This window comes from Chenopodium quinoa, unplaced genomic scaffold, assembly GCF_001683475.1.
Source record: "Chenopodium quinoa cultivar QQ74 unplaced genomic scaffold, ASM168347v1, whole genome shotgun sequence".
NCBI classification, from domain to species: domain Eukaryota; kingdom Viridiplantae; phylum Streptophyta; class Magnoliopsida; order Caryophyllales; family Amaranthaceae; genus Chenopodium; species Chenopodium quinoa.
Window position 1 is genome coordinate 4636911 of NW_018743292.1, and position 17030 is coordinate 4653940.

General features: G+C 36.6%; 1 protein-coding gene and 2 pseudogenes across 1 annotated transcript; 2 read left to right on the plus strand and 1 right to left on the minus strand.

The window, feature by feature from the left end:
• The first annotated feature begins 1027 nt into the window (after positions 1–1027).
• LOC110736021 (peroxidase 5-like) lies at positions 1028–2751 on the plus strand. The gene is made up of 2 exons (XM_021916180.1): positions 1028–1330; positions 1430–2751. The coding sequence occupies exons 1-2, from the start codon at positions 1109–1111 to the stop codon at positions 2204–2206; spliced, it is 999 nt and encodes a 332-aa protein (XP_021771872.1). The 5' UTR covers positions 1028–1108; the 3' UTR covers positions 2207–2751.
• A 1388-nt stretch (positions 2752–4139) lies between these two features.
• LOC110736554 lies at positions 4140–6530 on the minus strand (annotated as a pseudogene).
• A 5988-nt stretch (positions 6531–12518) lies between these two features.
• Positions 12519–17023, plus strand: LOC110735845 (annotated as a pseudogene).
• The last annotated feature ends 7 nt before the right edge of the window (positions 17024–17030 follow it).

Consider the following 17030-nt stretch of genomic DNA (forward strand, 5'->3'; position numbering starts at 1 on the left):
TCATATACATTATACACCCTTCACTTCACAAAAAAATATTTTGAGGTCAAATTAAGTTTTTAAATTTTTTTGGCTGAAATTTATCATTACACATACAAATAGGTAGTATTATAATATTAATTATCATATATGATCTTGTTCGTTTATATGTCTCGATGATTGTTTAGTGATTACCTAATACAGATTACAGACTACATACTCCATACTTGATTTAGTTAATTAATTAAAGTACGTTAAAACTATAAAGAAAAAAAGTATTACCATTTTTATAATAAGAAAGGACAGAAAATTTAATACGAAGTTACTGTTAATATAATCCTTCATGCATGTCAACTTGTATTGTTAATAGAAACTATCAAACTATAAATGATGTCTGCCTTGAAGTACTTAATAACCCATTTAAATGGTACTTCAATTTAAATAATACTCCGTATTATACTTGGCAATTTGAAACTTAACTTGATACTTGGCAATTTGAAACTTAACTTGACAGTCACTATACTACTACGGCTCTACGAGTAGCATTATACTCTTTATCATAAAAGAACAATAATAGAAAATGCTCAAAATAATTATTATTCTTCTCTTCACGCATGTGTTTCTAATAGTCTATGTATATTTGTACGGAGTACTTTTTATTATCTCTTTGTCCCACTAAAATTGTCTCATTGTTGATTCATTCCTTTTTTAAAAAGATTATTTTAGAATTGTATCCGAATCATCAAGTTATTATCTTAGCAGGATAAAAAGATGAGTAACGAGCAACTGGATCAAATTATATCAGTAGTCATTTAGGTGAATAATAAAGACAGGAAACTGCTGGGTAGTGGCTACCATATAGCTAGGAATACCCATTTGCCAGTTGCCAATTTTGGTAATAGTAAAATTGTATGGAACTATTCAATTCAATGCTTGTTAAGGTGGCTACACGTTTTCTACAATCAAACTTAACACGCCTAACTATATAAACTCCACCATATTACTCTCCAGTTACTTCATCCTTCATCATTCCTTCATTTATTTTCAACACTTTGATACAGCACATTATAACACAGTATTAAAAATAAACTGATCTAGTGAAATAGCAGCTCAATTATTTTAAGTGTAAATGTCGCTTTCAGTGCTTTGTATGCTTTTCTTTCTTGCCATGGCATGTATGTGTACAGCTACTGCCTTGTCATGGTCGTCGTCTTTGAAGGTGGGATATTATCAACGGACTTGTCCCTCGGCGGAGGCTATTGTGAGGAATGTAGTCAGCACTGCAGTCACTAGGAATCCTGGTTTAGGTGCTGGCCTTATTAGAATGCATTATCATGATTGTTTTGTTAGGGTAAGGAACAAAATTAATTTAACTTTGCTTACATTAATTTTATGTTACATGTACTTTCCAAAACTAACTTCATTTTCCATATTATAATTCAAATTTCAGGGTTGTGATGCTTCAATTCTACTTGATTCAACCCCTGGCAGCCCAGCTGAGAAAGACAATATAGCTAACAACCCAAGCATGCGAGGTTATGAAGTGATAGATGAGGCAAAGAAGCAACTTGAAGCTCGATGCCCACAAACAGTCTCTTGTGCAGATATCATAGCCTTTGCAGCACGAGACAGTGCCTTCAAGTTAGGAGGGATATACTACGCTGTACAATCAGGTCGACGTGATGGGAGGGTCTCACTTAAGGATGACCCTAACCATAACCTACCTCCATTCTTTTTCAACTTACAACAACTACAAAAAAGCTTTGAACGAAAAGGCCTTTCTGTAGAGGAAATGGTCACCCTTTCTGGGGCACATTCAATTGGAGTTTCACATTGTTCTTCTTTCACCAAAAGACTTTACACCTTTAACGCTACAAACCCACAAGACCCATCAATGGATCCTAGGCTTGCTAATATGTTGAAATCCCGGTGTCCTAGTAATGCTCGTAGCAATGTTGATCCTACCGTTGCTCAAGATTTTATCACACCTAATAGGTTGGACAACAAGTATTATCAAAATGTACTTAACAAAAGGGAATTGTTAACCTCGGATCAATGTCTTATGAGTAGTCCTAGGACTGCAAGTTTGGTTAGGAACTACAATCAGCAAGGCGGTGTTTGGGCTAACAAGTTTGGTAAAGCAATGGTTCATATGGGTTCTATTGAGGTTCTCACTGGCTTTCAAGGTGAAATTAGAAAGAATTGTAGGATAATTAATAATAGTTGATGGTTTGATAGTTTTCATCTTGATTATTTTTTGAATTAGAGTATAATTGTGGAGGATTATTTATTCATTCTTTTATTTCGTAACGCAAGTGTATATATGTTTATAAATTACAATTTATATGAATGAGATTTTTTTTTTTCTTTTTTGGAATATTTTTTATATAGTGGGCATTGCTATGAATTTGAACTGCCTCAAGTTTATTGGTAGAAATGAATCGTACAAGTTTGAAATAAGATATATGAAGTACTTAATTAGCAGATGCATGTATTAATGACAGTAATATACTTAAACATATATAACAGCATATATACAGACAGTTAAATTTGATTAAGACTTGATATGTGTGATTCTATTAAAAAAAAAAATCAAGTAATGCTGACTTGATACTAGGATATTACTTATTATTTAGACTACTTATTAAAAATATTACTCCGTACTAGGATTTGTGATTGCCGTTGGGGCTCAGCCAGGCGGTCATGGATTGGCCTTCCTTAGTGAGCAGTTCAAGCTCCCTGTCCTTCAACAGGCTTCGAATTTGAACCAACCTGTCAAAGAAAGTTCCAAGAGAATATGATTATAGTATGTTAATTCCTAAGAAAACTACAAACAGATGAAACTATGAAGCTGCTAGTGACCATTTGCATTGCAAAATGTAACTCACCTAAGCATAGTAAATTGGGAACTATCCAAGATAGAGATTAATTAAGTCACTCTAATACTCTATATAAGAATCAGCTATTTTAAGTACATTTTACACGTTCTTAACTCTGAATCTCCAATACTATACTAAATGATAGCTTTCCTAATAATAAGGATATATACTTATCCCTCTGGTTTATCTTGATAGTTGTTAGCTAGCTTTGTGGGATTATCTCGTTCATTGTTAGCTATAAATATAGCTTTGTAATTCTGGTTTATTATTCAATTATATAAAACCTTCATAGCTTTTGCTAATCTAATATGTTATCATGCTATTGATCCAACTTTTTTTTTCCGCTTCCGCTACTATCATGGCTACACCATCAAAACCCTTTGTCAACGCCGACAAATGATGGTGACCATATTCAACTTCCCTCTCGGATAGCTCCAAACTCCTTATGGAGAAACAATCCCTCTTTGGCACCCTGTAATCTATCTACCATGGAATGCCTGCAAAGCTAATTTTTAACTCGGCACCACGTAGTTTATCTACCACGGAATGCCAATTATCAATTTTTTTATTTTTTTTTCTTTCCAAATCCCTTACGGAGAAACAAATCCATAATTCGGCACCTTGTAATCTCTCTACAAGGATAGCCAACTATCATTTTTTTTTTTTTGTCTCCACATCCCTTACGGAGAAACAAAACCATTTTCGACAACCCATAATTTATCTACCAAGTGTTGTCAAGCATAAACTTATTTCTCCAAACTCTTAAGGAGAAACCCACTCACTACTCTCTTAGAATTCAACATATTTCTGGTGATGATCAACTTGCAAATGCTCTCACTACACCTCTTACAGTCACACGCTTCACTCCCTTGTGCTCCAAGATTGGCCTCGTCTACAGACCATCCGTCTTGCGCGGGCATGTTAAGGCATAATTGTCTTTCAAGATTGGACTTTCCCTTCGGCCGTCCATCTTGCGGGGGCGTGTAAAGAAATAAACTAATTATCATATTATTTAGCTTTATGTTTTGTATTTATTCAGTCAATGCTTATCTTTTATCTTGTTATTCTCTAACAATTAAATCTATTACTTCACACACTCACGACCATGCTTACTTGTCTATACATAACACCCAGCTATTGTCCACTTTTCAACCTCAAAATATTGATTTAACACAATAGTATAATAAGCTTAAGTAATTTGTACATTTACTCAACTTTTTTGAATAATACACAAGACAAAACAAGAGCGAGCAAATTAATTAAAAGATACCTGCACCAATTCAGTATTTCCATAGCTAATTTTCCATTTTCAATCATAAATTCAGAAGGTGCTGGTCTCCTAACATGAGCTTGGTTATCTGGCACCTGGTTAATTTCCCCTTCTAGTTCTCTGGTTGAAACAAGCTATGCCATCCGGGCTCAGCAAATAGTAGATACAGTAATTGTGATATCAGACCTCAAAGCCTTATCACTTATACAAATTGAGATTTCTAGTATTTCAGAATATGCACTATACAGCATATATAAGAAGAGGGGAAAAACAGAGCAATGAACTTTACTACAGCCCACAATTGGAAAGTCATGGAAAAGATTAGAGACCCTAACATTAGCAGTTAATTTACTGTAATAAAAGATAAATAGATACCTCAAGAAAAACCATTTGATTGATATCCAAGGTACAAAAAAAGCTCCAATCTTGGCAAACTTGCACTATAATTCATTAAATAAACTTCTGAAGCAGACCCTTGGACGAATCACTTATTTTATCAGAAGACAAAAGGTCAATAAATAATGCGAAAGTGTCTGCATCAGCTTCAAACTCCTTGGTTACCATAAGATCACGATAGTATAATGCTTTTGCGAAGTCATTATTGAGAATATATCCTCTGATGATTGTATTATAGGTGATACCATCAGGGAAACAACCGTTGTCCTCCATTATCCTCAATAATCGAGCAGCTTCAGTCATGAGCCCTTTCTTGCAGTAGCCTTTAACCAATATATTGTATGTCTTACAATTAGGTTGCAGACCCTTGGATACAAGATGAGAAAAAAAAGTTGCTGCATCTTTCAATTGTCCAGCCTCACACAAACTGTCCATAAGGATGTTGTAAGTGACAGTATTAGGCTTAATACCTTTATCCTCCATATCATCAAGTAATGCCACTGCCTCATCAAGCCGTTTACATTTACATAGGCCATCAAGCAATGAACTATACGAGACAATATCAGGAGTAACTCCGTGAGCTTGCATATCTGTGAACAACTGGCGTGCAAGTGTAAGTCTATTGGCTTTACACAAGCCATCAATAAGGGTGTTGTAGGTTACAACATTTGGTGTTATTCCTTTCTTAAACATTTCTTCTAATACAGTAAGAGCCTTGTCAATGTTTTTGAGTTTGACATATCCATTGATCATAGTACTCAAACTTACAAGATCAGGCTCACAACCATTCTGGACCATGATATCAAGTAGCTTCTCTGCATCTTCCATCTGACCACGCAAACAATAACCATCAAGTAAACCACTGTAAGGTGTAAGTAATAATGTCAGGAGCTACACCTTTGTCAGTCATGAGTCTTAAAATCGCTTCCGCTTCCTCAACATTCCCATCTTTACAAAACATGTCAACCAGCATGCTGAAGGTTGTAACATCAGGTGCTATGTTGCTCTTTAACATCTCAGTCAATACACCCTTAGCCTCTTCCCTGCATCCAGAATTGTAAAAGCCTCGGATCAAGGAATTATAGGTGACAACATCAGGTTGAATGCCCTCGGTTTTGATAGCGGAGAAGAGGTCCATAGCTTGTTGTAATAAGCTGTCCTTACAGAGACTATCAATAATAGTGTTGTATATGACAAGACCAGGCTTACAATGACCTCCAGAATGCATTTTGGTAAGCAAAGTGAGAGCACTGGCATTGTCGCCGATCCTACAAAGGCCTTTGAAAATAGCACCATAGGTAACTATATTTGGTTGGAAACCTAAGTTGATAATCTTATTTAATAACTGAGCAGCTAGTGGAAGCTTGTCATAGTGGACATAGCCATTAATTAAGGTAGTAAAGATAACACAATCAGGGGGATACCCAAGCTTAAGCCTTTTACCAAGAAGAGAAAACCCGAAATCGATACAGCCCAGATGGCAGTAAGAATTGGCGAGAATGGTGAGGGAATAATTGTTAGGAGAAAGGCCAAGTAAGTCAAGGCGTCTGGAGAGAGAGATAATGGTGGAATGGGGATGAAGATGTTTCGATTTGGAAATGGCAGTGAAAAGCTGACAGAAAACAATGATAGAAGGAAGAGGACGCAAAGAGGTCAATTGATTGAAGAGAGATTGTGGAAGTTTAAGATCGTAAAACCCTAATTTGCATTGTTCTCTAACAGAATTGAGAATTAAATTACGGTCATCAATTGCAACAATTCTTTCACTGGAAAAATGGCAACAATTTCGAAAATGAAAAGGAAAGGAGGAAGAAATTATGGGAAAAAGAGAGGTACCGCCATTAAAACGCAGAGCTTGAAACTTCATCTTTGAGTTTTCTAGTAAACTTTGCCAAGACGAAGATTCAAGGGTGACAACTGACAAGGCGTTCCTGCTGTATCTTCAAGCACAAAATACAAGTTGATCTTCTTAATCAATTTAGGGTTTTTCTACATGGTGATCTCATTTTTTTGACTTTTCTACGTTGTGACCTGACAAATATGAATTTCTACGAATAGTCACTATACAGTAACCTACGTCAGCATGCATTTATGACGGACGTTTGGGTTGGCATTTATTCCGTCACCTAACTGTTACTGTACACTCAAAGCACATTCTCTCTCCTTCAAAATTCCCTCCTCTTCTCTGACTTTATTCCCCCTGTTTCAGTCATTGATCAAAAACCCTAAGAAGAGAAACTGAGACAGAATTAGCGAAAATTCTTGCGCAAAAATCTTAGTCTGCCATTCGTGGAGATCAATCTCGGAGTGGAGGAGTAGCATCAATGGAGGTATATATTTCGGTCAATTATTCACCCCTTTACAGTTGTTCCATACTTGTCGAATTATGAATGTATTGGGTTGATGAGTTCTTAAAGTTTGAAAATTTTGTTGATTTGTGTTGTTTATATGGTGGTTATGTGGAAATTTGCGTGCTTTGGTTGTGGGTTATGTCGTTTGGGGGTAATTTCGTTAGTGGGTTATTTCGATTGTGGGTTGTTTCGATTTTGTATAATTGGCGTGATTGTTTGTCAGTTTAGTTGTGACTAATTTTTGTGTGTGTGTGGGGGGGGGGGTATGATTAGTTTAATTGCTCTAAAGTTGCTTAAATATTGATAGATGCATTGGTAACATATTGCAGATGGAGGAAGAGAGGATTTTGAAAATCCACTATCGTGGTAATTGTGTAGATTTAACAATTGATGATGTTGATAAATGTTTGCTAATTGATGTGATTAATGATATGTGTGAGGAATTTGCTAAAAGAGGGTTTGAGTTCCCTGAGTATCCTGGGATACATTATTGCTATAATGAAAAGGCTGTTAATTTAGTGGATGATGGTACATTGATGAAAATGTTTGGGACTATACAAAGCAAGGAGATAGATTTGTGGGTTGGTTGTTTGAGTGAGCCTAGTTTTATACTGAATTTGGCTAGGACAGTGAAACCCCAATCAATAAAGCCTAAGCCACAGGCCTCAACTTCTGCTACTGGCCCATCTTCTGCTACTGGACCACCTGTTGTTGCTAGGCCATCTTCTACTTGCCTTGATCCACCTTTCACAAGCCCAAATGAAGCTGGCCCATCTAACACATCCACATCTAAACTAGGTTCTTCTAAACCAGGCACCTTCAAATCAGGCCCACCTAAGAATTTCAAACCAAAATTAACCACATGGTAAAACAGAAAACCTACACAACCTAAACAGCAATGTATTGGATCAGGGACCTTGAGTATAGTAGAACCTGTTAGGAGGAGCCCAAGGTTGAGTGGTTCCTTGTCACCCCAAAAGTTTTCCCCCTCGGTCAATGGGCCTAGGAGGTTACCTAGGATGTTAGAAGAAATATCCCCTCATTCTCCCTCACATATCACACTATGTGATGATGAATTCTTTCATACAAATAACTCTGAATCCCAAATGGTTTCTCCTCCACACAGAAGAAGTCCAAGGCTTTTGCAAGCTAACTCCAGCCCAAATCTGAATGTGGCACCATTGAGACCACCATAAAATAACCAAAATGAATCCCCATCTGAGCCAACCAGGAAAACCAGAACTTGCCAAACCAGAGTACTTCTCTTTCCTCATGGTAAGAAATTGCCCAACAGCATTGGAAAGCTTAAGGGTATGTATGTTCCACAAACTTAGTCATCCCAAAGTACACCACAAGGTGAGAGTGGTAGGGTACTTAGGAGAAGAGGTGCAACTAGGGTCCAGATTAATGATGTTGATAACATGCATATTGATGATGATAGCAGTTTTGAGAGTGATGGTGAGTACATACCTGAAGTGGAGCAAGATAATGAGATTGAGAGTGAAGGTAAGGATGGTGATCCAAGTGTAGTGGAGGAGAATGTGGCTGAGTTACTGCAGCAAAATTTTGTAGATGGAGGTTGGGAGCCATTAAGGTGTAGTGAGAAGCATTTTGATGCTGAAGGGGGTTACATGGGAAAGGTGCTTAAAAAGGGTGAGGTGTATGATGATGCAGAGTTTGGGAGAATTTCCTTAAGACCTTGGCAATTGTTTGTTGATAAGCATCACTTTAAGGATGCCCTTAGAGACTATTGCATCCAAGAAGGTTTCAGTTTGGTAGTCAGGAAATCTGAACATGATAGATACACTGTTGAATGTGTTGACAGCAGATGCAAGTGGAGGATTTATGCTACTGTGCTCATAGATGGGTTTACTTGGGCCATAAAGAGCATAAAGCATGGGCATACATGTGACTTGAACATGGTGAATAACCCAATGTGTAATTGCAAGTGGGCAGCTCAGAAGTTGTTGGAAGATATTAGAGCCAGCCCAGACATCAAAGGGAAAACACTGAATCAATTACTTTGGGAGAGGTTTGGTATTACAATGGCTTGCTCATCCCTATACAAAACGAGGAGTATTGCAATGGACCTCATTCAGGGAGGGCATTGAGTCCTATCACAAGCTCAATGTCTACTGCCATTTTCTGAAGGAGAGAAACCCAGGGACAGTGGCATTTTGTACCTAGAAAGCCTTGCAGCATCCTGAGCACCCTCTCCAATTCAAGTCTATCTTCATCAGCTTTGCAGCACAATTTGAAGGGTTAATACTTGGATGCAGGGGCTTAGTTGGTGTTGATGGTTGCCATTTGAAAGGCAACTATGGAGGAATTCTGTTACCAGCTGTGTCTTTAGATGGGAATAATGAAATCTTTCCAGTTGCAGTAGCTGTAGTAGACTCAAAGAACAAACAAAGCTGGTCTTGGTTCTTTCATCACCTTAAGAACACTCTCACTGGCACAGGAAGGGTTGACTGGACTATAATGTCAGATAGGCAGAAGGTTTGTATTTCTCTATGTAAATTAAGACTAAGTTGTGTGGATATTATTTTTCATAGTATGTTTAACTAATATGTCATTATCTGTGCTAGGGAATTGACCCTGCTTTGGATCAAGTGTGGCCAAAAGTCCCTAGAAGATACTATGCAAGACATTTATGCAAAAATTTCAAGGCTGATTACCAAGGTATCTTAATGCACAAGCTGTTTTGGGGGGTGACTAATGCCTACTCTGCCTTCAGTTTCAAAAAAGCTCTACAAAAAATACAGTCTACTGCTAGACTTGGAGCTGTGCAGTGGTTTAAGGAGGTGGGGCCTCTTGATAGGTGGACCAGGTGGAAATTTGACCCCTAACTGTCTTCTGATGAGAATACCAACAATTTTGTTGAAAGTTTCAACAATACTATTGGTGTTGATAGGTGTTATCCATCCTAACATTACTTGAAGGTAATGCATATATTTTTACAATATCATTATATATGTTGGTCTTTGATTATTGACTTCACTATTCTTTTTACACCATGACAGGCATTAGGAGGATTGCTATGGTTAGGCATGCTTCAAGGCAACAACTGGCTGAGCAACGGGTGGAGGAAGGCATCTGTCCTAACATTAGAGAGAGGGTTAGGGCTTTGACAAAAGAGTCCAGGTTATGCTATGCATATCCTTCTGGGAGGGGAGAATATGAAGTGTCTAATGGTAGAAGTATGCTCCCAGTCTCTTTGAACAGTTGGTCATGTGTCTGTGGTAGGTGGCAAGTAAGTGGCATTCCATGTAGGCATGGAATTAGGGCCATACTTGATGCTGGGAACGATCCAAATGATTTTGTCAGGGAATGGTACTCTGTGGCTAGGTATAAGTTGGCATACAGTGAGAATATATTGCCCATTCCATCCCCTAAGCAATGGCCTAACATGGATGTTCCCAAACTAGTCCCACCTCCAATGAAAAGAAGTGTGGGCAGACCTTCCAGAAATAGGAGAAAAGAAGAGGGAAAGAAGATAAAAGGGAAGAGGTCTGCTACTGTTCAGTGCAAGAAATGCAAACAACATGGGCATAATGCTGCTACTTGCAAGGGTGGTTTGACTAAGAAGGAGATTCTGGAGCAGCAAGGAAAGGCACCCAACACTGCAACAAAGGGCAAGAGAACAAGGCAGCAAACCAGCCAGAGTGAGATGGATTTCAACTTGATTGAACAGATGATTGGTACCAGCTCAACTCGTTCAAATGTAGGGTGCTCAAGCCAACCTGTGATGCCATGTGGGAACAGAAACAGAGAGCCTTTGAAGGCCCTTTTCTCTCAGCCTACCCCAGCTACAGCTTCTAAAAGGCAAAAGATACTGAACATACTTGCCATGTTATGAGCCCCTGTATTCCAACAGGTCATGGAAGATTTGAGCATCACTGTGGGGTTTTTTTTTTTTTTTGGCCACATTTAAACTACTGTTAATATTTTGGAGCTTCTTTTGAGAACAAACTTGGTTGTATTTTGTATTTAAAGCCTCATGTGATTATGTTTTGGGTTGTGAAACTTATGTTAGGAAATGGTGGATAATTTTTTGGGTGTTAAACACTGATGTTAGATGTTGGCTGTCAAACTACTAACATTATGTATATATTGGGCTGTTAGTATATTACATATGTTGCCTGTTTATGATAGTTGTACTGTGGAATTCATTATAGTATTACTATCACAACAACTGAAACAAATTGAAATGTCATTGAACTTAAACAAACAAACAAGTTTTTCCATCAATTTCGTTAACATAAAAAAGAAACATCAATCTTTCTATTACAATCATTTCAACCCACCCTTTTAAACAGCACAATTATGAGTAACACAACATACATAAAAACACCAAATTTAACTACTTCCCTAATGTAGCTAATCAGCTCTATTATTTTCTCCTTCACAGATGCAATTTCGTTTTCATCAGCCCTAAATGCTTCAAGACCCTGCACATCACCTTCAGCCATCCACTTGAAAAACCCGCAATCGTTGCACTTAAAGAACGATTTCCTAGGGTTGCGAGTTGTTGTTGAAATCTTCAACTTTGCCAGTTTTGGAGGGTTGCAAAAACACCGTGGGCTCAAGAATTGCAACGAACAGGATGAATTGGAGGGGAACGAGCAGCGAGAACTAGACATGGCTTCTTGCTTCAATTGAAACCTAAATTGAAACCTATATTGAAACCTAAATTGCTTCAATTGAAACCTAAAAAAAAGGGGAAAAAATCAGGGGATTTATAGAAGGAGGAAGAAGAAGAAGAAAGGAGGGAGGCAGTGGCTTTTTTGGAGGGAAATATTCCCCCCAAAACTAATAACAGACTAACAGTACGCACTCCCATTAAGTTAACGGAATACACTAACGGCAGCTTAACGGCGAGGTTACCATGTAGTCACTTTTTGTAATTTAGGGTCACAGCGTAGAAATTCATATTTGTCAGGTCACAACGTAGGAAAGTAAAAAAAAAACGAGGTCACCATGTAGAAAAACCCATCAATTTATTTTGGTCAATCAACAGGGTAAAACTGTCTTTTCCATCATTAAATCTGGGGCAAATTGGTAATATCATTTATTGTGACTCAGCATATTTGCCACACATGCAGGTTGACGTGTACTTGCTGCAATTTATGGACGTTACCAAAAAAATTTCCGTTATATGACTTACATTATTCCCATCCACCCCATGTGTCATAAATGCAACTACCCCTTTAATGATTGAATTTTTATTTTTTTAAAAAAGTGATGTATTGATATTCCTTTGTTTTAATTTGTTTTACCACTATGACCTCAAATTCTCAGCTATGTTTTATTTAAACCAATTGTACCATAATAAATTAAACTTAAGTAATTAAAATATTCCACATTACCCCATTAGTCATTAACCGTTGTTATTGCATTTCATTACATACATTAATTATATCGTCAAAAATAAAAAATAGGTGCAAAATTTAAATGAGAAAATAGAATTAGTTTGTTATTATCATAAATCCCAGATTAGAATAAATGGTATTGCGTAACGCATTCTTCAAATACATACATGGGTGGTTCAATATGGTCTGCTTGTTACGAGTATAAAATTTAGTTGAATTAGGGGAAGTCTAATATGACAATTTGTAAGTATGTGAAGCCCAATATGGTAACATGGGTCAGACTTCACTAATGGTGAAGGCCAGTATGTCGCTCCATATAATATTTGGGCCAGATATAGTTGTGAGTAATGGGAAAGTAGGTTATGTATGTAAACTATTATGTTTTGACCCAAATCCCCACTCACTTAATGACTTTAAACTAGTTTATGTTTAATGTGATCATCAATTGTAATTTTTTTCAATAATATACGAAGTACTACGTTTACCAATTAAAAATTGGGCCAAATTGGGCCTGTCACATCTTATTAGTCAATCTATGGAGTGTAACTTGTTTAATTAATAAACTATGTTTACCAAAATAAATTGGGCCAAATTGGGACTGTCACATCTTATTAGTCAATTTAGTGTAACTTGTTTTAATTATAACTTGTTTCGTAATAAAACTATGTTTACCAAAAAATAATTGGGCCAAATTGGGCCTATAACATCTTAGTAGTTAATCTACTGTAACTTGTTTCAATAACATACTATGTTTAAAAAAATAAAATAAAATTGGGCCCAGTCACATCTTATTAGTCAAATTAAAAAGTTCAAGTACCAAAGATCCTTAGCCCGTTGGATCGAGTCCAGTAGGTAATTTGTACTGTATGAGATATTGAGATGCTCAAACCACAAAGACATATTTTAGGGACATTGAAATACCATCTTCAAATTATTCGTTTATAGTATAAGTTGATGCAAATGTAGGGAAAGTATAATACACTATTGATTATTTAGTATGCAAAACTATAACCAAGTAGATAGTAGGTGGATTAAAATATTTTTAATACTAAGATGAACTATAATGTTAAAGAGTTCTATCATAATGATGTACTTTCAATGCAAGAACTGCGTTCAATATGTGTTTTGTCACATCCATTTGTACCTACTACTCCCGTAACATGTTTCAAGCGCATTGTACAAAAGGCTCTCTTTGGGTGGAAAATTGTATGAAGGACAAATTCACTTCCAGGGTCCTATTAAACTAATTCTAAGACAATAAAAAATTGAGATCTACCAAAAACATGTAATATTTATATGCATTCCAAAAGGATTAGACTACTACGCTGCATATTAGTATGATTGATAATTGCATTCCAAGCTGCCGAATAAGTTTAAAACTTAGACTTCTAAGTCCTACCTCTGTGAAATTGATTAGTAAAAATAAAAAGACACTAAAATTCAGGTTCATTTAACTAGATAACTGGAGATAGAGTAACCAGGTTTTGATAACTAAGCATATTAACAGTAATCCCAAACTCGGCATGATGACAATGAAAATTATTAAATTAATTCAGTAAATAACCATTCCACAAACAAGCATTCATAATATACCATAACCCACAAACCATTCCACAAAAGCAATTGTTTAATCAACATATACACAAAAACATTACTTTAACCCCTAACTTGCCGTTGTTCAGATTACCAAAATAAGAGAACAAAAAGGCAACCAAACTAAGTTAATTCTTAAAAAACAAAATAAATCTACTAAATATTGTTTACATTTCCAAAAAACAATGGAGCAAAGAGATCGAGGCCTATACCATGTTGTAGAAGTTGCAGGGAGAGCGACTATAAGCGTCGGAATCATCACCTGAACTTGAAACAGAGTCATCATCATCAGTTCCTAAACCAGACAAGTAAGGGGGAAGAATGTGATCATCTGGCTCCTGATCATCTTCTATGTCACTACCATGTGGCTCCTAGGCATCATGGTCAGAGCCATCGGACCAACCATCCCCATCTTCAAAGCCCTCTTCCTGCCCTTCTTCAAATGAAGGTTCCTCTTCATGTGACTCTTTATCCCTAACTCGTTCATCTTCTTGTGGTGGTGGTACAACAACCCGTTGATGTTCCGGCTCTTCCTTCGCTGCTTCAACAATCACGAATTCATCCCTTCTTCACCGTTTACTTGGCCCTTCATCTGTCTTCTGTTGCATGCCCTTGAGATGAGGTTGGGAAATTTCCCATTGTTTTACTTCTTCATCTGATTGAAGCCTAGGACTTGAATCGCCCTTATTTTCCATTTTTTGGCAAAAATGAATTTATCGTGGAGAAAGGAAATTTAAGAGGAAACAAATGATAGAGTGCAATTGAAAAGGGGGAGAGTGTTTGATATAATGGTGATGTCAGAGCATATATGATGTGTGACGTTTGGGGGTTTGTGGTTGAAACGAAGCTCACGCTAAACGATGTAATTATCTATTTACCATCCTCTTCGTGTTATGCCGTTCTACATAAGCATTGAAGTAATTCGGTTCAATTTTTTAATAAATTTTACAATTAATTTGAGGCATAATTTTTTTAATCAAAAAAGTAACAATTTGTGTCAATTACTTAGTGACAAAACAATACTATTATTGTGAAGACAGGATGAGGGACACTTGTTAGAGTATATATAATATGTGACGTTTGGGGATTTGTGGTTGAAAGGAATTTTGGAAGTATTAGAAATTAAAAAAATAATAATAACTCTTCCATCTCAATTCGCAAATCATGCCTAATAATTTCTTACAAAAAAATAAAATACATGTTATGAAATATTTGTGGATATCAATTATCCTCCTTGTATCATTCCGGAATATTCTAGATGTAGGGTTTATTGTTATCTAAGCAAACCCTAATTATATTGTATGTATATATATCCCCACTCTATGGAATAATAAAGGAATTAATTCTCTCTCCATCTCTTATATTTTCTCCTTATTTCAATACAATACATTATTTACTAATATTTTAAAGAAACACACTTAAAGGACACATGTAGTAAAATTAAAAAATTAAAAAATTAAAAATTAGAGTGTACAAATAAAAGGGAATAAAAGTTAAAAATTGAAAAATTCTATGTATACGTAGCTATTAAAATTCTTTATTGAAAAACATATACTTTATATTTAACCAACAAGATGAATTTTAAAGTAACACACTTACATTAATTTTATGTTGCATGTACTTTCCAAAACTAACTTCATTTTCCATATTATAATTCAAATTTCAGGGTTGTGATGCTTCAATTCTACTTGATTCAACCCCTGGCAGCCCAGCTGAGAAAGACAATGAAGCAAACAACCCAAGCATGCGAGGTTATAAAGTGATAGATGAGGCAAAGAAGCATCTCGAAGCTCGATGCCCATAAACAGTCTCTTGTACAGATATCATAGCCTTTGCAGCACGAGACAGTGCCTCCAAGTTAGGAGGGATACACTATGCTGTACAATCAGGTCGACGTGATGGGAGGGTCTCACTTAAGGATGACCCGAACCGTAACCTACCTCCATTCTTTTTCAACTTACAACAACTACAAAAAAGCTTTGAACGAAAAGGCCTTTCTGTAGAGGAAATGGTCACCCTTTTTGGGGCACATTCAATTGGAGTTTCACATTGTTCTTCTTTCACCAAAAGACTTTACACCTTTAACGCTACGAACCCACAAGACCCATCAATGGATCCTAGGCTTGCTAATATGTTGAAATCCCGGTGTCCTAGTAATGCTCGTAGCAATGTTGATCCTACCGTTGCTCAAGATTTTATCACACCTAATAGGTTGGACAACAAGTATTATCAAAATGTACTTAACAAAAGGGAATTGTTAACCTCGGATCAATGTCTTATGAGTAGTCCTAGGACTGCAAGTTTGGTTAGGAACTACAATCAGCAAGGCGGTGTTTGGGCTAACAAGTTTGGTAAAGCAATGGTTCATATGGGTTCCATTGAGGTTCTCACTGGCATTCAAGGTGAAATTAGAAAGAATTGTAGGATAATTAATAGGAAAAATTGCGAGGAAAGTCCTTTTAAGGTGACCACCTTGAGAGGAAGGTCCTTTTATGAAAAAGGTGGCACCAAAGGTCCTTTTAAGGCATTTGGGTTGTGAGGAGGGTCCGTTGACCAGAACTCCGGCGTTGACTCCCGTTTTCTGGCCAAAATAAAGTCACGTGTTGGGCACGTGACTTCTTTAGAATTTTTTTTTTCTTTTTTTCCCTTTTCCCTCTTCTTCCTCGATTTCCCCTTCTACTCCACCATTTCCCTTTTCCCTTTTCACTATTTGCCATCCGGGCTCAGCAAATAGTGGATACAGTAATTGTGATATCAGACCTCAAAGCCCTATCACTTATACAGATTGAGATTTCTAGTCTTTCATAATATGCACTATACAGCATATAAGAAGAGGGGAAAAACAGAGCAATGAACTTTACTACAGCACACAGCATTATACAATTGGAAAGTCATGGAAAAGATTAGAGACCCTAGCATTAGCAGTTAATTTACTGTAATAAAAGATAAATAGATACCTCAAGAACAACCATTTGATTGATATCCAAGGTCCAAAAAAAGCTCCAATCTTGGCAAACTTGCACTACAATTCATTTAATAAACTTCTGAAGCAGGCCCTTGGACGAATCACTTTTATTATCAGAAGACAAGAGGTCAATAAATAATGCTTTACTGCAGTAAAAGATAAATAGATACCTCAAGAACAACCATTTGATTGATATCCAAGGTCCAAAAAAAGCTCCAATCTTGG

Bases quoted from the DNA above. Each gene is read 5' to 3' on its own strand.
- LOC110736021 (XM_021916180.1), top strand. From the start codon at position 1,109: ATGTCGCTTTCAGTGCTTTGTATGCTTTTCTTTCTTGCCATGGCATGT. The intron at 1,331-1,429 runs GTAAGGAACAAA...TTCAAATTTCAG, and splicing joins ATCATGATTGTTTTGTTAGG to GGTTGTGATGCTTCAATTCT.